This window comes from Manis javanica, chromosome 13 (genome assembly GCF_040802235.1).
Source record: "Manis javanica isolate MJ-LG chromosome 13, MJ_LKY, whole genome shotgun sequence".
Taxonomy (NCBI): Eukaryota; Metazoa; Chordata; class Mammalia; order Pholidota; family Manidae; genus Manis; species Manis javanica.
Genome location: NC_133168.1, coordinates 71,771,077 through 71,790,042, shown reverse-complemented (window position 1 = coordinate 71,790,042; position 18,966 = coordinate 71,771,077). Strand labels below are relative to the sequence as shown.

Sequence of the window (18,966 nt, the reverse complement as noted above, 5' to 3'; positions counted from 1 at the left end):
GGGTCTTGCAGCCAAGTCCACAAGCCCACAGTTTTCAAGTGGGTTCGTCTTGGCACACTAGCTTTGGAAAATTGGTCACCAAATGAATTTTAAGTCACCAGGAGTCATATTCAAGCACCAGACTGGGGAAGCAGGAGCTAGACTCTATTCAAGTTACATCAACATTTTAGGAGGATCACAAGTAATTTTGTACATGACCCTAGAATTTTTAAATATTCTGGTTACAATCACTATTCCAAACCTACTGCTTTTATTAAACTATTAAATGTTTCCACTCATACATGAAATTTTGCTCCTTGGTTTCAATCAGTCAACAATTACTTATGAACAACTACTACATACAAGGGTCTGTATTATTCCCTAAGGGTGGAGGGTGAAACGGTGCACAAATCATAGAATAAACACTTTACCTTGCATAGGAAAAAATATATTTATAATTAGCCATATATTATGATAAATATATTTGTGAACTGGGGCTAAATATGCATCTATTCTGTGGTTAAGCCAATAATGTTCACTGCTTTTTATAGCTGTCTTAAGGCATGTTTGTTGAGATAGAATTTATATACAATAACAACTATATGCAGTCCTATAACCACCAGCACTGCCAGGACGTGGGTTATCTCTGCCACAGCGACAAGCTTTCGGCTTGTGGTCAGTCTCCTCCCCACCCCTGGTGACCTTCTGTTTCCCTGCCTGCAGCTTTGCCTTTTCCACAAGGTTACAGAAAGGGCCACACACAGTAGGCAGCCTTTTGCGTCTGGCTTAGCATCGTGCTTTTGAAATTCATCTGCATTGTTGTACATATCAAGAATGTGTTCCCTTTTGTTGCTTAGTATTCCATTCCGCAGGCATTTGGGTTGTTTCCAGTTTTTGGCAATCATGAATAAAGCTGTTAGTGTTTGCACATAGGTCTTTGTTGGGCATAGGTTTCACTTCTCTTGGTAAAACCCTAGGGGTTGCGAGTGCTGGTCTGTATTGTAAGTGCATGTTGAACTTGGTAAGAAAAGTCACCAAAAAATATATGAGAATTCTAATTGCTTTATTTCCTTGAAAATATGTGAGTTATTTTAAATGGTGTGTATTTGGTTTCATTGTGGCTTTGATTTTTATTTCCCTAAGATGAATGAATTTGAACATTTTTCATGTGCTTATTTGCTGATTATCACATTTAAGTAAGATCCTTTCTGTGTAAAAAAAACAGTTATATTTCAAAAACCTTCTTCCAGCTCTCCTTTCCTACTCAGGCCTGATCACACACATGATGCTGCTTTTCAGGCGTGGCTTTAGGAGGGAAAATGACTGAGCAGTGAAGACAACCGCAAATGCAGGCTCAGAGTGAAAGCTGACTTACCCCACGTTGCACTAAATCCTACTATTTGTGGGAATAGAGAGGATTTGTTTTTGGAATTAATATATAAGGTACCACATTCTTCCTAGGTCAACATGCATTCAAAAAGGTCTTCACAACGTTAAAGTAAGAACAATATTAGACAAAGCTTGTAAAAGAGTGGGAAAAAACCTATTACCTTCCAGCATGAGTTCAGTGTTTCTTTCCACTTTTGGTAGCTTTTTTCCATATGAGTCACAAAAATTAAGTCATTAAAAAATTTAGTTATATAGTAATGAAGCTCAATGCAGAAAATAGAGAAGCCAAGAGAGAAACGGACAAAAATGATCCTTAGTTTCACCCCTGAAAGATAATTCTTCAGCACTGAGGAATCAACCTAACACCCACCCGGACTCAAGGCAGAGTCAAGAAGGTGCCAGTGTCCCTGGAATACTCTCTTGTCTTCATCTTTTTAAGAAATGGTTCTTAAGGGCCTCTTACATGCCAGCTCTGTGCTAATGGCTGGGGATTCCACAGTGAACAAGGCAAAGAGCTTACATTCTGGTGGCAGGAGACAGGCAGAGAAAACTCTAGACAATGGCATGTGGGGCAAGTATATGAAGAAAAATAAAAGCAGGGAGACTTGTACAGAGCGGTGAGGAGCGTTCCTGATAATGTGTCTGAGGAGAGCCGCTCTGGGGAAGGGAGAGCTCTACGCACGACAGCTGCCTCTCTGGGGGCAGAGGTGGGTTTTCAGAGGAACAGCCATCAGCAGGGCTGGCGGCATACACGGGTGCAGGGGACATACAGGTGCAGTCAGATGCCAGGATCTGACTTCAGGGAGGTGCGTGGACAGGAGCACAGCCCTCAAAGAGCAGGGTGTAACTTCTGAGGTGTGTGAGACCTTCAGAAAGCTGCCTGTCACTCCAAAGTTGAGTTTTCTCATCTGTAAAAAGGGTATAAGATTATCTACTCATGTGGTTAGTGTGGCAAAAAAATGTTAAGAACACTATTGTTGAAAGCTGACAAAGAACAGAATATGTCAAGGAATAGACAGAAAATACTAATAAGATAACTTTTCAATCAGTGAAACGATCTTTTTATTATATATTGTGTCATATGCCTAATTTTACTTTCATGGTACACAGATATTCAAATTTAGTTCTCAAGTAGAATAAAGAATAAGAAAAAGTAAGAACTGTCATAAAAGTGTGAAAACCTATTAGCTCACCTCAACAGCCAAATTTAGTATAAAGCAGTGGTCTCTAGTACAAAGCTGCATCCTCCCTGCGCTCAGAGGCGCTGTGACGCCCACACAGCTGCAGGGGAACAGCGCCCCCCGGAGGCAGAGCTCTGATGTGCTTCACCTGGTGGCCCAGGGACCCCCTAAAGTCGAAGGAAGCCTCCCGAGGGGACGCTGGTGCCACTCTTACAGACTGATAAACTGTGACTCAATAGGCCATTTCTTTACAAAGATGTGAAAATACGGCAGAGCTGTGAGCCCCAGGAAGAGGCAGTCTGCTGCCCGTGACTGTCACGACGGAGGCCTGCGGCAGAGCCAGGCCCACCGATGCCGGTGTCCGCGGGATGCTTCTGGGACGCACTCGCTCACAGGGCCTTGAATGCCCGCCCTCTCGAGCGCTGCTATATCGGCTCTGTGCTAGGCAGAATTGCAACTGCTCTACGCTTTTTCTTTCTCTTTCTTTTCTTAAATTTACTTTTGTAAAATTTGTACTTCTAATTTGTACTTACTTTTTCCTTACTTCTTTTCTAATTCCCAGGTTTTGATAGAATAATGATGATTATCAGTCTGTTAAGAAAAACTGTTGATGAACTCTTACAACTTGAAGGCTAAATTTGAACATCAGAACAAGACTGCATTAACTACCTTTTGCTATAAAATGATCTACTTTAATTTCTATTTTTTCTAATATTAGCAAGAGAGATTCAGAATATGTCTTTAACAAAAGAATATCAAATATGGAATAATATTTTTGACTACCACTGCTGACATGATCATAAAATAAGGTTAAGATAACAGGAAGCTGAAAACACATTAAGTGTATTAGAACCTGTTTCAAGAAAAAAATAATGAGTAAACTGAAGAGTGACCCCTACACAGACACCAGCCTTTGGAAAGCCAAAGAACAAGATGTGATCAGTATGTCAGGGGCCAAAATGAGCGCACATGGCAGGCCCATCTCACCACTGTAGAAGAGAGACTGAGTTTAGTTTAATTCACTAATAAGACTGAGGTCTGGACGTGCAACAGTGGAGACTGAAATCCTGGCTCACGGTGACACCAGTGTCGTCGCGGGCCCATCAGGTACTCTCAAGTAGCTAGCGGGTCACCAGCTATTGACATTTATACAGGGTTCCTCTTGAACTGAAACAGTTGAGAGATTGCTTTCATGTGTGATTCACTACCTTAGAACTGCATTCATTTCAACTAGGCATCATCTGAAGTTTGCCTTTGCTGAATTTAGGAGAAACATTTTAATGAATGAAGGGAGAAGGGTGATTTCATGTGGAATTTATTTTAGAGAAAAAACATTTAAACCCTTTGGAAAAACACCTTTCATCAAGTAGTTTGGAAATAAAGGCTCACCAGATTTCACCTACTTATAAGTTTCCTGCTTCTAAGACACACACTATGCAAATTAGGGCATCAAAGCAGGGCTGTGCTGGTGTGTGACCTGTACATTTACTTGGCCCAGACACTGTCATACAAGTCAGTGACAACCGCTGGAATCTAGGCTCACAACTACTGTTAGTTAGCCAGGCTAAGGTAATATTTTATGCTTAATCATGGCAAAACTAAGGCTAGACCCTCATTTTTCCAATTAGTGACAAATATAGAGAAAATATTTGTGGATAGTGTGACAGGCATTGTTCTTGAGAACAAAAAAACAAACAAGAGTCTTTGTCCTTAAGAAACATGAAGGCTGTAGGATGAAATTGATTTCAGCTCTTTTCCCCATAAAATTCATTCATTAATAATTAACATTAATTACATAATTCCTTTCTATTTATTAAAGCAACTCCCTACAGTCCTCTACTTGCAAATACTTCGTGAGGGTAGTTATTGTGTGTGCTTGCCTAAAGGTATAAAATACTCTTTCATAAAATATACTGCAACTAACATTCTAATTCATTTAGGTTTCCTATTTCCTATTTGTATATTTCATAATTCAGATTTTACAGTATTAACACACATTTCTAAAAATGTCCCCTTAACTTCATAGGAATTTTCTTTTTAATCTCTAATATTTCTGATGTATTCTCAAGCCTGTATTCCCCAAATGTTCTTGCTCCTTAAAAGAGTGTCTTGTTTTCCTAGTGGCTTACTGAATAAATGAACCAGGCAGGAGACCGTACACAGGCGGCATGGCAAACCTCAGGCCAGTGATGGTGTGAGTGGCCTCTGAGGTCTCCCTCGGTTTGAACCATAGCTCTGCCACTTACGAGCTGTGAGCTGTGGGTAAAATTACTTAACCTGCTCATTTGCAAAATGAGGATAATGTCATGGCTTCCCACTGACCAAGTAAAAGGGTGAGTTGGCCTGAATTTGAATCCTGGCATGACCACTGTGTACCCTGGCAATGCTGTTTACTGTGGTATGCCTCAGTTTCTTCATCTGTCAAGTGGGTAATAAAAATACCTATCACATAAAATGTTTGAGGATTAAATGAGTTAAGATATGAACAGTACTTAGAATAGGACCTAGGACAGAGTAATGTTTAGTAAGTGTTGTTATTACTAGTAACAATTTTGGAGAAGCTGCTCCTGACGATACAAAGGTTAGCAAGGAGACACTGTATTTTCCCCTGAGAGCTCTTAAAAACAAAGCTAACACAGAAGAAAGTCACTTAGTGAGTGACAAGAAACAGGAGATGCCAATGACCTCTGTGGGTTGGTCGCTCACATGTGATTCTTTCCAGAGACATTAAAGGTGGGTGGCAAGAAGAGGCAAGTGCATGTTCTACTAATAATCTGGGGAGTTAATTCAGAGAAGGAAGGAAAAAAAACCCCTTCATTTGGGTTCTTGTTTAAAAGGATCAACAAGGAGAGACATGCAAAGCTAAGAACATTTACTGAGTTGAATGATATATGTCACGAGGGTAATTTCCCATCACTCGGTGTCTGCTGAGGGGAGAACACAAGGAGGAAAGAGCAGCGAGTCTGCTTTGGGCACCGAGAGCACAGGGACGCTCACGTGAAGCGCCCAGCATCTGCAGCCATTCAAGGAACTCGGGAAGAAACACACCTCCGACGAGGAGAACATGGCAGAGCACGAACGCGTGGACAGTTTTACAAAGTTACAAAGTGCTGAGTATGGAAATTGCCAGCCTATTTAGATTGCTTCTAATACCAACCTAAACTCGGTATTTATGTCTTAAAAAAAAAAAGCCCACAGCAAAAATCTGATTAAATATATAGCCAAATGCAGTGGATCCATTGAGCCGCAGTAATATAAAAGGGTCCAGAGTTGAGCAAAATTTAGACTTGTAGAACATTAGACTTAGAAGCAACTTCCAAAGTAACATCACCTAATATCTCACTTTCTAGAGGAAATGTAATTCCTAGGAAATAAGCAATTTTCCAAGGACACAGAGCAGCTTGAATGAAAACCCTCACAGGTTGAGTGCTCTTAAATTATGAATTTAAATGTTTAACGGTTCTGGAAAACTGAGGGTTTTATTTGGAAAAGAATTCCGTTCTATAGAAATTAGCTTTCCTGCCATTGACTCCTATAGTACAGGCACTTTCTCGGCCATTTAGAAAACACTTATCAGAGAGACAAAGCTTCCACCTTCTTCCCTCACGAGAGCAGCATAGGATGGGGCTGCAAGAGTGACGTATTGAAGGGCAGGGGGAACACTCTGGAGGTCACATGAAGCCCTTGTGGGTTTTAATGACGAAGTCCTAGACCTTCAGCCACCCCCAGTTCTGAGAACAAGGCTCTAACCTTGTCTCCAATTACATTCTGAGTAAAAGTTCACATCTTCTGTGCATATCACAGCTTACAAACTGCTTTTCCAACTTTCACCAAAGTTTTCTTTCCATGGAAGCCAAAGAAACCCAGTTTGGAAGACATCCACTGAGTGGGGGCAGTGGGCAGGCAGGCTCTGTGCCAGCTGAGGGACACCCTGACCTGTCTCAGCTCAGTGACAAACTGCTGCATGTCACCTGGGCCAACAGGAAACAGGATGGCCTGTCACTGTCAACTGGGACTTGAACTGTAATTAATAACATGGAAAACGATTTATGACATAAAAGGAATTGAGAAAAAACAAAGTTGTATCTATTCTGACTATGTGCATGTGGACAAAGGCAGGAAGGGGCCATGTGAAAAGTTTTACGTTTTGGGTGTTCTAGGTCTGTTTTTTAACAACAGAAATAGTTGGAATGTACACTAACAAAGCAATGTAAGGTAAAGAAATGATGGTGCTACCTTGGTAGTATTGGAGGTGCTTATAATCTTTCAGAGAGAGCTTCAAAAAACCAGACAACTTAATTTTCAAACTGTGAAGTACTTTAACTAGAAGGGGAAGCCTTTCTCAGAAACACCAGGTAAAAAGCCAAGCAGGTTCCCTAGGTCTCTTCAGAGAATTGCCTGGCCTGCCTTACCTACTGGCCAGAGAGGCACAGAGCCTCAACACAGCATGGTTTGCTGACAGACAGAGACGCCCCCTGAAAACAAGAGGGCTTTACCCATACAAGGAGAGCCGAGTCAGCTGTGGAGGTGGGAAACATTCTACAGGTTCCTAGTGGGTATTCATCGCCTTCGTGTGGAATATTACTGGTATCTGCAGAAGTGAGGAAACTCTGGGAATTGTGCCAGATTATCTCATTCTCTCTAAATTATCTATTAATGTCTAATTTAAATAAACAAAATATAAAGAAGGTACTAAATCCCAATGCCTTATTGCCAAAAATGACCTAGAAAAAAACACATTCGTATACCAGGTTAAAAACCTTGATAAAAGGACTCTACGTGTATATGACAAAACATGCATTGCCTTCCAGGAAGGCAGAATGTGAACTGTGCATTCTGGCACGCTTCCGCTGGTTTTTCTAGTCTTGTTTTGTCTTTCTTTTTGAAAGATGTGTCCATGTTGGGCTTTGTCCTGTGTTCTAAGAGTAAGACTGGTAATGACTGGGAAAATCAGAGCTATTGTTTACCTGGCAGAGCACTTTGGAGACAAACTGGCAGAAGATGTAACGGGATGACATCCTTCCGAGTAATGAGCACATTGTTAGGAAGGTGATTACTGAGAAGGTGGGGCAACGGGACAATTCAAAATGATGAAACCCAAGCTTTAAATCAGAAACTTTTTGAGGGCAAGGCTTATGTTTTTTCCTCAGCAAGCATTTAGAACTACATCACAGGAAAGAAATCCCAGCATTTACTCCTTCATAAGTAACACACCTATGAGGAGCGCATGCTGCGCTGCCTGACGCAGGAGAGCCTGAGGAATGGCCTGCTGTGACTGTCCTTCCCACCACTGTGGGCGATTCGGTGACCAGAGCTTTGCATTAACCTCACAAATCCATCAGGTAACAACCTGTGGCATCGTAAAAGATGTTTATAATGTTAAGATCCATAAGGATTAATATATTAACAAAATTTCTACGAACTACTGCAGGGCATTTTGGAGAAAGCTCCTTTTACCTTGTGGTCCATACTGGCTCATCTGTGGACCGTAAGTCCCGCTTGAGTTACTCTGCTGAAAGCTACTGATTCCAGGATGTATCTGGCCTCCAGGAGAAGGATGAGGTGACATGGACGGTCCTGTTTGCTGAGGTCCATACTGAGACATCTGAGGGTTTCTTTGTGTGCCTGCCATAAAACCTAAGTGGGAAATAAATGGAAATATATAAATGCAGGTGACAAAAATAGACATGTAACTGTGTGGAAGGTGGATAGGGAGAGGATTGGTGCTGTGAGATTCCCCTAAAGAAACGTGAAGACATCTCAAACCCAGTGTGGAAGATCTGGGAGGGCCCCATGAGACTACCCTAGTCCTAACTGAAGAGAGTCTGGGAACCCAGTGGATGGCAGACATGAACTAGGGGAATGAGGAGAGAGAGAAAGGCAAGTGACCTTAACCTCTCTTATAGGCGAGGTTCCTACAGAAAGCCACAGTAAGAGCTGGGACCCCCCTCACTGCAAGCCCTCCATTCCTGCCAGACCAGGCACACCGTGCACATGGCCCTCCAAGGCTTTCCTCACTTCCTGATCTCTGGGATGCATGTCTCCGCTCAAACACCCCACCCCTCCTCCCTCACGCCCAGGCCTACACACCAGCTGTCCCCTGTATGTAACTGTTTACCTCCTCTCTGATCTCTTAGAGCAACAACCGTTCACCTTGACTCCCACAGGACTGCAGACCTATGAACCTGACCCACAGGTTACCCTAGCCCTTACAGGTGAGCTGTCAACAGCTGGAAGGTTTGAAGTGTATTCTGCTGTTCCCAGACTGAACTCTACCTTCTTCCCAAAAACCTGCTGTCCGAGGTCTTCGCATCCCCACCAATGGTTTCCACAGGAGACGCCACCACCCCGCCCTGCCTCCCCTTCTTTCCTGTGTGTGTAATCGCCCACCACACACCCTGCTGCTGTACTTCTGAAATGTACCCGGGCAGCTCCTCTTCCTGCGCTGCCTGCAGACACTAATCCCGCTCTCTCAGCCTCACCCTCACTGGGCTCCCTGGGTTCACTTTCACAAAGCTGCCAGAATTATCTTGCATAAATAAAAAGGAAAATGAGAGCATATCTTTCCTGCATAACCCCCCGAGGTGTCCCCTGAACCACACATCTGAGCAGAGCCTATGAGGTCTGAGGGCTGTGGCCTCACACCCTGGGCCACCTGCCTCTGCTAGTTGCCACAGCATCACCTCAAGCCCATTCCACCAGCCAAGTCCAGTTCTCTGCTGCCCCTCGCCTTGGCTGTCCTCCCAGCCCTGGGGCGTTGCCCTTTGCCCTCTCATCCGTTTTTCTTCATGGTGCTTATCCTAACCTATAACCATTTTATTTTATTTGATTCACTTAACCTCTCCCCTCCCCACCAATACATAAGCTCTGAGAGCAAGGGTCATGTCCGTCTCACTGTTGCATCCTTGGTGTTAAGCAGAGTGCCTGGCACATGGTAGGTATCAAACTGTTTATGGAATCAATGAATATTAAATTCCTCTTGCTTTAATGCAGTGCTAACACAACACAGTAGGTGTTTAGCAGGCAGTTAACCAAGTTGATAAAGAAAATGCATCTTAAATTATGCAGAACTGTAATGTCAAGGTACATCCACACCATCAGCAGTTCAGGCAAACATCAGTGAGTACATGGAATGAGCTGAGAAATACTCTAGACAAAGAGAACCCCAAAGCAGGACATGTCTCTAGGAAGAAGCTAACACCATGAAACTAGCACATGAACCCAACTCCCAGAACCCAGGAGTCTGGACTGCTGAGAGTTCACCAGCCAGGCGAACTTTCCAGTACACTGGGGAGTCCAGTGCACCGGGGAGCCCAGGGGGGGCAGGTTTGTGTACGCCAGGGCATGGCCCACGCAGTGCCTTCCAAAGAGAGTCTGCTGAGGCGGCCCAAGGGGAGACGGTGCCTGGATCCGAGGTCAGCTTAAGTTTAGGGGGTTAAAGGAGGTGGGGCACTTCCAAAGACCATGGGGTACATTTCAGTAAGAAAAGACATTTTAATGTTTCTCTGTCTGAAGAGACAGACATACGGTAAAGTAAGTAGAGCTGTTCCTTATTATCCTTCATTTATTTATAAAAGAGAAGTTTTATGCAATTGGGCTCGACTGGCTGCTTTCAGATATAAATCACTATGGAAAATGTTTGCTTTTTCAAATCTGAAAACAAATGGAAATCAGAGCACTAAAATTACTATAAATGATTGCAACTTACGATGTTACACGAAATATTTCTCTAAGCTTTACTATAAAATTCTCCAGAGTTTCATATAGAGTCCTGCTTAATAAACAATGTATTTAAATTCCATACAGATTGTATGCATTTCCTTTCTTGCCTTTGGAGAATGACTGTTTTCTTCTTCAATAATTAAAGGAAAATAATACAGGTTCTTTTCTGGGCATTACATCTCACTTCAACCACAGAAGTGTCCCTGCTGAAGGGTTCAGAAACTCTGAGAATATGCTGCATCCTCAAGTTACTGCTGCCTCTGGGACACCTGCTATAGGCTTACTGGCTCAAGTGAGTTCTAAGAATTCTTACCTGGGTAGGTGATTTCTTTATTTCTGACCATTCACTCAGTCCTTAAAAACATATATGCCATGTTCTACTTGAATTATCTCACTCATCACTAGCATTTTGAGGAAAAGCAAGTCTGTGACAAGGCTCTAAAAGAGGAGGAATGTTAGAGCTAATTCTAGTGGAATATGTCAGTTTCAAATTCTACAACTTGGAGACAGGGTTCTATGGCTTATGGAACGCAGCTCCTTTCACTGAAATTAAAACGGAAAGCTACTTTTTTTTCTCTGTATGTCTTTGTAATGGGGCCACTTACAAGAGCTGCCTGCTATCTTGTTTTACATTTTCAGTGACTCGTCTTTCCATGTATTCCCCAAGACAAAGGAGAAGGAGACATGATTTCCCTGACTCCTTTCTGAATGTCATCACTTAATGGTAGTCAGCCAGGAACACAAGGCCTGGATTATAGTTTTGTTTGTGTCACTAGCTCAGAATCTACTAGGGGAGAAAGGTATGTAAATAAAGATGTTGCAGTGTGTACTGATCAAACTAGCAGTGTGACCTCAGGCGTACTATGATTTATCTGAGCCTCAGTTTCCTCATCTTAAATGAAGATAAGGTTACTTAAAGATCAACTGAGATAACATGGGAAGGTGCTCTGTGATCTGAAATGTGAGATACAAAAGTAAGCTATGATGACGATTACTTTTCTGATTTATAAACTGCCATGAATATCTTTTAACTCCTGACTACTCCACATACTCACAGTTTTTATCTAGAATGTAACTAGTTTTTATTTCTACATTTAAATATGTGGAATCCACAGTGCTTCATTACTTAGGTAACTGTCTACCAATTCCAAAAGGTTAAAAAACATATAGAGTGTTCCACTTTCTGCAGAGGATATGTCCCAAGACCCCCTGGATGCGTGGAACCGCCGACAGCACTGAGTCCTGCCTGTATAACTATGATTTTCCCATACACATCCCTATGATAAAGTTTAATTTATAAACTAGGCACAGTGAGAGATTAATAATACCTTAAACTAGAACAACTGTAACAATATACTGAATAAAAGTTGAGTGGATGTGGTCTCTCTCTTCAAATATCTCACTGTGCTGTTCTCGCCCTTCTTGTGATACTGTGAGATGCTCAACACCTCCATGTGAGATGAAGTGAGGAGGGCGACAGAGGCACTGTAGGGTAGCATTAGGCTACTGCTGACCTTCCGACCACACGTCTGAAGGAGGATCATCTACTTTTGGACCAGCTGACCACAGGTAACTGAAACTGCAGGAAGTTTAACTATGGATAAGGGCAGACTACTGTATCCCTGTCTCCTGTCACTGACTTCCCCTTGCCAAAGGCAAATGGTGTTCAATGTATCCTTCCAGAGGCATTTTATAATTCATTGTGTTCATTGTGTTTGATTCTGTACTTCTCTTACCATAAGTAAAGTTGAACATTTTGTTGAATAGCTGTTTTTATTTCCTTTTCTAGAACTATTTATATCATGTGCCCATTTTTTCTGTTGGTCACTCTATGTCTTGATGATGAAGTATCTCATCTTGCAGATACAGCTCCTATGGCCAAGGAGCTGCATGGCTCCCTAAAGCTCCTGTGCCTGCAATACTGCGGAAATGTGGTCTTCAGTCTGATGCACACTGGCATCGGTGACAGGCTGTCTGCAGGAAAGCACTATGATCTGACATGCAGTTTTGAAAGCTACTTCTCTGTTAATATGCAACATGAAGCATGGACTGAAGGAGAGAATGGCTAAAAGAACATCAAGAGATGAGTAAAATGATAACTTAAGATATAATCACAATTAAGTGCCAACAATAATCCTACATAAAAGGCTTCCATATTTTTAAAAGGTTATTGAATAGTCATAATCTAAACAAACTGATGAAAAATTAGAAGACAGACATTAACTAAAAAAAAAGTATTTCTACTTTTTATCCTGAAAATAGAAACTCTATTATTTGTTTCCTTATCTGTAAAATAGGGACAAATGTATCTACTCCACAGGAGATTAAATGAGATAACACACGTGAAAAACTTAGAGCGCTGCCTGGCACATGATAGACTTTAATAATTATCAGCTATTAGGATTGTTATATATTCAAAAAAGTGAAATGAGGGGCAGGATGGTATGATAGCAAAGGGCACTGAGCTAGGGTGTCAGTTCTGGCCTTCCAGAATAGAGCCACTAACCACCATGGGACGTGAAGGACACACAAGACTAATGGGCAACTATAGCTCAGATTCTCAATTCTGGCTTAAACATTTTTTTTTCCCTAGGAAAAATCTAATTCAAGTCTATACTTTCCATGTATATTTATTTGGGAGTATTCCTTGCCTTGTTTTGTTTTAGCCTTTATTTTGAATCAAGTAAATGTTTAAATGTGTCCAAAAATCGAATTTCAACCAAGAATTTTCTACCTATTTATGGTGACATATGTATTTGATTGTATTTTGCTTCTTTTAGAAAGTTATTATAAAATTGCAGCTTGTAATATAGTTTGTGAATAGAAAAACTGACAGCTGAAAAAATGAAGCTGCTTTTTAAAGAAGGTGTGAAATTTTTCTAGTTACAAGCCGTCTGAATTTGGAAAACCAAACTCTCTAGTAAGGGAAATTTAGAAAAGTACAAAATGAATCTCCTATGTATTACAACAGTATACTGAATTACCAGATGTGTTATACAATTGCATGCCAAGTAAATATTTAACATGGAGAAATCCAAACTTTTAGAAAAAAGTACTAAATTAGATAATTATCATTTACATTATATAAAAGGGCTTACTGAAAAAAATCTTAGGAACCACACCTGAAAATATAATTTACACATTTTATCTATAAGCCCATAGTATATATATGAATTTATTATTTTGAGTCATTACATGTGACTACACTCACACAGATTTATACTACCACATTCAAAATGAAGAGAGACAGATTTCTTACATGAAAAATCAGAGCTGTCCTTTAGAAAAAAAGAGAGAGAGAGAAAGCAAAAGCTATACTCTGAGAAAAGGAAATGATGTGTAACAGCAAAAACTCGCCAACTTTGCATCTGTTTGGAATCAGAGGCTGGGGTCTACAGGCTGCCTCTGCCACCTTCAGGCAGAGGGCCGGCTCTCTTCTATGTAAGAGTAAAATGCACTTCCTGCCCTGGGTTATTTACAAGTTTGTCCTGAGAGTCAAACACAAAAAATGTGCAAAATGCTTCTGCAAATGGAGAAACACCGTGAAAATGCAGTGCAAAGGCACTACTGCTGCCTTTTAGTGATCCACGAGCCCTTCACACGCCGTGTCAGTTCTGACATGAGCTCTCACGCTGGCACCTCGGTCCACAAGAATGCCTCCCCAGTCTGCCAGGGAGCCCCAGTTGCACTCTGGCATTCATAGAAATGTGGGAAGGATATGAGAGCATTTAAAGAAAGGTAAAGGTTGGCCCTTGTCATTGAAAAACTTAACATTTAGTTGAGTAGGATATAAAACCTATCCACAGGGAGAAATGATAAACTAAAGTTCCCAAGAATTGACCCTGGGGGCTGGGATGTGAGCTCGGAGTGACCAGACAGCATCTGCCTTCGTGGAGCCCACATCTATTAGAGACAGACATCTGACAAATAATGGAAATTAGGTACGTGATGGGTGCAAGAAAAACAAAAGTTACAGGCTCTATGAGGGCTTAAGAGGGCCCCAGTTGAATGAAGAGGTCTCCTTGAAGAAGTGCTGTTAAGCTGAGACTTTAACAATGCGCAGGACTGACCCCAGCAGATCTACCCAGACTGCCTCTGAGATCCACTTTGACTAACCTGCCTACCGGCAAAGGGTAGGGTGATGTCACCATGTACCTTCCTGGAAGTGAAGTTCCTGCATTCAGCTGAGTCCTCGAGGTCACGGGAACACTCCTATTCGGTCAGGTCTTTCCCAGGTTAGTTAACATTTTATCGCTTCTCAAGTCCTCCCTTGTCCAGCACCAGTCAACAACCAACCACTCACACTGCAGGAATGGGCAGCGGGAATCCTCCCCTCTCACCTACAAACATCGGCATCCATGCACTCTCCTCCCTTCTGCAGAAGGAAATCGTTTGCTCACACGTAAGGCCAGCGCCTTCACTTGTGCTCTGAATCCTGTCCTTTCCCATCTCTCCAGGGATCTGTTGATAGTATTTGCTGAAAAACTAGTCACCAACTCTCCATTGCTTAACAGAATGAAGTCCAGATTTAGAAGCCCAGCATACAAGTCTTTTCAAGATTTGGCCTGACCTATCTCTACAGCCCTGCCATGGCTACCTGGTCCTTAGGTCATGGGTACCCACTCTGTTTCGGTCAGTCACACGCTTTTTCCTCTCTGTAGGCATCAAGTTGCTTCAGACCTCTAAGTCTTTGCACATTCATTCACTTATATATTTAATGACTACCTCTCATGCTCCAGACAGTGTGCTATTTACTGGTCCAGTAACAGTTGACATTTAATGAACAAATATTATGTGCTAATAGCTTTGTTCATTAATAGCTCATTTCAACTTCCAGACAACTATGGAGACATTGAGGCAAACAGAGGTTAATTTGCTGGGGTCACTTTTAAACATTTTTAATTCACAGTTAAGAAATGTATTTTATAACAAGATCCAATGTGTATATCTGAGTATATGTACATGTTTATCATTCACAGGCAGTTTGCACACATACTATATGTTCACAAAACAATGTCTACCCTTATTATAATAGTGCCATGCACTCTGATATTTAAAAAAATTTTTTAAATTAAAAAACCCACTAATGGGAGGTAGAGTGCACAAACAAAATGCTAGACATCCTCTATTGAATATGCTGTTTTCACAGTGTCCCCAGAAGGCCATGCACCGACGTGCCCCTGCCCTGCTGGCCCCACCTCCTGCTATCTTCCACGGTAGTCCTGGCCTTGCAGAAAAGCAGACACTTCACTATGCTTGGCAAGCACTGCATGTGTGAGCAGAGGCGGGGCAGTTATGGCACTGCTCTGGTTATCGGCTGCTGTGGTTGTCTCTCCCCGAGACTGTGAACACTGAGGCAGAGACACACTCTTCGTATCTGTCTCAAGATGGGGCAAGGTGTCTGGCACAGAAGTGGAACCAAATACATATTTTTCAGGAGTAAGAAAACATCTTCATTCAGAGCCCACTTACTTTTACTTTACAAAAACAGTTTAATAAATGTGATGGTCTGGCTCCTCATTTCATATTATAACTGAAGAATCATTTCCAGGGAAAGGTAGATAGTTAGTCAAGGAAGGACCAACTGACAGCTGACAGCCTTACAGGCAGAAAGCATGGCTATTTCTGTATTACCTCAGTATCTGCTAAATGCACTCTGTCCATCTCCACTGTCACTGCAAAGTCAAATGTTGGCTTTACTACTTAAGAGTTGCATGACACTAGGCCAGTTAGTAAATAGTTAAGCCTCGGTTTCCTTTTCTTAAACATATGGATGACAACAGCCTCCATTGTAAGATGAAATGAGAAAATGCTAGGTGAGCACACAGCTCCGTGCCTGCACAGACAGCAGAGGCTCAGGAAGTGATAAGCTGTTAGTGTTCAAGTTATTTTTAATAAAGCCCGCAGTTTGTTTCTTGTCTGAATGACTCCAGGTCTCCAAGCCTGCCTGCCTTGCCCAGCTCCCCACGAATCATTCATCACAGTGAGGTCAGAAAGTGCTGCAAGACCCCAGACCAGCATGAATTCACCCAGGTGACAGGGGCCACACCCTGGGGTCTCCCAGCAGACAGCCTGATGCCCGTGCCTGGGTGGCACACAGCTCTGAGCCACTGTGCTGGCCTGCCTGCTCTCCCCACACCCTTCACTGGAGCCAGTTAAGCTGAAGGGCAGCTTTCCTCCCTCAGCTGACTATCCAGAAAGTACTGCCCTTTCCCAGAGACCCGTTCTGGGAATAACTGGCCTGCCATGTTGTTTGGCTCAGAAAAGCTACGGCTGTCAGTTTTGGGCCACTCAGCTAATAGCGACAGCGCTGATTAGTCAGCTCTGAGTGGCTCAAGACTCAAGTGTACATCCTTCCTGATTTGGCAGATTCCCTGGAGTTTGCCTATTAAAAAAAATAAATGGGAGGGAGAGAGAGAGAGGAATATCAAGGTTCCTGTCAAGTGCCTGAATGGACTCTCAGTGTGAAGAGCAAGGATCTTGACCTTTGTTTGCCACTGGACTGCAGGCACCTATGACAATGACTAGTTTGATAAACATTGATGCCGTGGAGGAGCCAGTCCAGTAGGATCTGCTGTGGGGTTTAAAGGGAGACCAGAGTCTGAAAGACTAATTCCTTTCTACCCATAAGGAAAAACATCCACGACTTTGGCCCAGGAGAGGGGGTGCTGCTTGCTCTTCTGCCGGGGGCTTGTCATGGAGCTCTGGGACTCACAGGGACATGCCCGATACTGACCAGGCCAGTTTCCACCTCCTAAGTAAGATGCTTCCTCCTAGGAAGATATAAATGACTTGTCGTGAAGTTTATTCCAAAGGTACATAGTGGAAATTTAGATATTTAATTATAATTTGATAATTTTTTTGAATGCTATAGTCTATGTATCTAATAGCTTAAGACAGGACTGGTGGTGAGCTGACTTTACCTGGAGTCAATCTGCATGTTAGGTATTATTTCCTTTAGGGTTATTCTCCTACGGATATTAACATTAGTATCAATGGAAAATTCCTAGATAAAAATACCTATTCTGAGTACATGACAGTGTAAGTAATGTTAAGTCTAGGAAAAATGCTACTTCTATAATCTCCCCATAGAGACCAGTATTAAAGACTAAGCCGAAGAGGCACTTTTCTTATTTAAAAAGAAATTCCTTCATTGATATCTTGGAAAACTGGTCTAACCGAGAACTAGAATTTCTAAAATACAAGTGAGTTTTCAGGATCTTTCAAGCATTTTGTTCAGTACTGTATTAATTGTGGGTTATTAAGTGGATATTTTTCTTGGGTTTTAAAAAAACATGCTATATGTTTTTTTCTTTGTAAAAAATAAAATTTTTTATTTTTATTAGAAACAAAATTCTTATACAAAGACAGATCCGGTCTTAGTGTATAAACCTGAGCACATAAAAAAATGAAAATGAAAAGCAACTGATTTATGAAGTCATTACAAATAAATCACATTTTCCACATAAGAAACTAAGTACAGAACATCTCTATTCAGAAGGAATGAGGAAACCCCTTCACTGGACAAGACAGAGATATAGCATATCTTTAGAAGTACTTCAAATATTCTCTAAAACAGAATAGAATTATATTTAGTTTTTTTAAAAAAGGTTAAAAAGGTCTTAAGGTATACTTGGGGGAGATGACACAGATGAAAATAGAAAGGAAGCTCCATGAATTCAAAGAGGCAAGGGCAGGTAGTCAAGCCAGTGACTGATGGGGTGAAGGACCCTCTAATGAAGATGCATTCCTAAGTTGAAGGTAGTACAAAACTGATTTAGAAACAAAGTCAAGAAATAATGACGTAAAAGTGGGACATTTCATAAAATTAAATGGGAAGGCATTTTAACATGGATCTTAGCCTCCAACTACATCCTTCTCACACAATACAGCAAATTCTGCAACACTAAGTATTAGAGCCTTTAGATCCTATTGAATAAAATAAAGTTAAGCACAAAGCCTAAAACATGGTTCATCCTTCCCGGGAAAGAGAAAACAGCAAAGCAAGAGCGTCCAGGCGGATGCAGCTGAGAACAGAACTGACTGCATGAAAATGTGACTTTCTACCAGGAGCCCCTTCAGCCGGCGGGCCAGCACCGAGCACCCAAGGGCCTGAGCTGCTGAAAAGTAAAGCGTGATTTTCCTCTGGCACATGGACAATTTTGCTATCTTGGAAAGATATTTGCTATTTTTATGTTGGCATCTGTTAAAAATTCACAGAATTGCCTTGTTTCTTCAAGCCAGTTCAATAAAAGATGTTTCCCCACATGTGTGAAATTATGGTCACACGCTGTACCACCTTAGCAGAAAGTCCCCAACTACAAACACAGTGATTTCTCATCACAAAGAGGTGCCATTCCCATTTGGAGAGAAAAATAGATTTTAAAGAATATTCTTGTTACAGTTTAATATCTTCAGTGTTTATTTGCCTGCCTGCTTGTCTTCACAGCATGAACCGTTTGGAGAAGGCCGGAAACCAATGCTTGGCTGCAGGCTGTCCCGCTGGCCCCAGCGCGGCCCTTGCTGCTCCCGCCACCACAGCGCCCTGCACTGGGAGGCACGGGCAGCACCTAAAACCTCCCCAGCCACCCCCACAAAGCCCTCTTGGCTACGACACCATCTCTCACTGGTAAGTTAGAGGCAGGCGAGGGATCAGACTGATTACCCAGATGGTAGATGAGGGCAAAGTATCTGG

General features: G+C 42.0%; 1 protein-coding gene across 8 annotated transcripts in view; it reads right to left on the bottom strand.

Annotated features, from left to right (window-relative positions):
• ARID1B (AT-rich interaction domain 1B) overlaps nucleotides 1–18,966 on the bottom strand; it is a 411,155-nt gene that overhangs the window by 61,221 nt on the left and 330,968 nt on the right. For all 8 annotated transcript variants that reach the window (XM_073219809.1, XM_073219814.1, XM_073219812.1 and 5 more), the window contains one exon: nucleotides 8,007–8,186. In XM_073219809.1, the coding sequence (XP_073075910.1) occupies nucleotides 8,007–8,186 (180 nt within the window). The remainder of the gene's footprint in view (nucleotides 1–8,006; nucleotides 8,187–18,966) is intronic.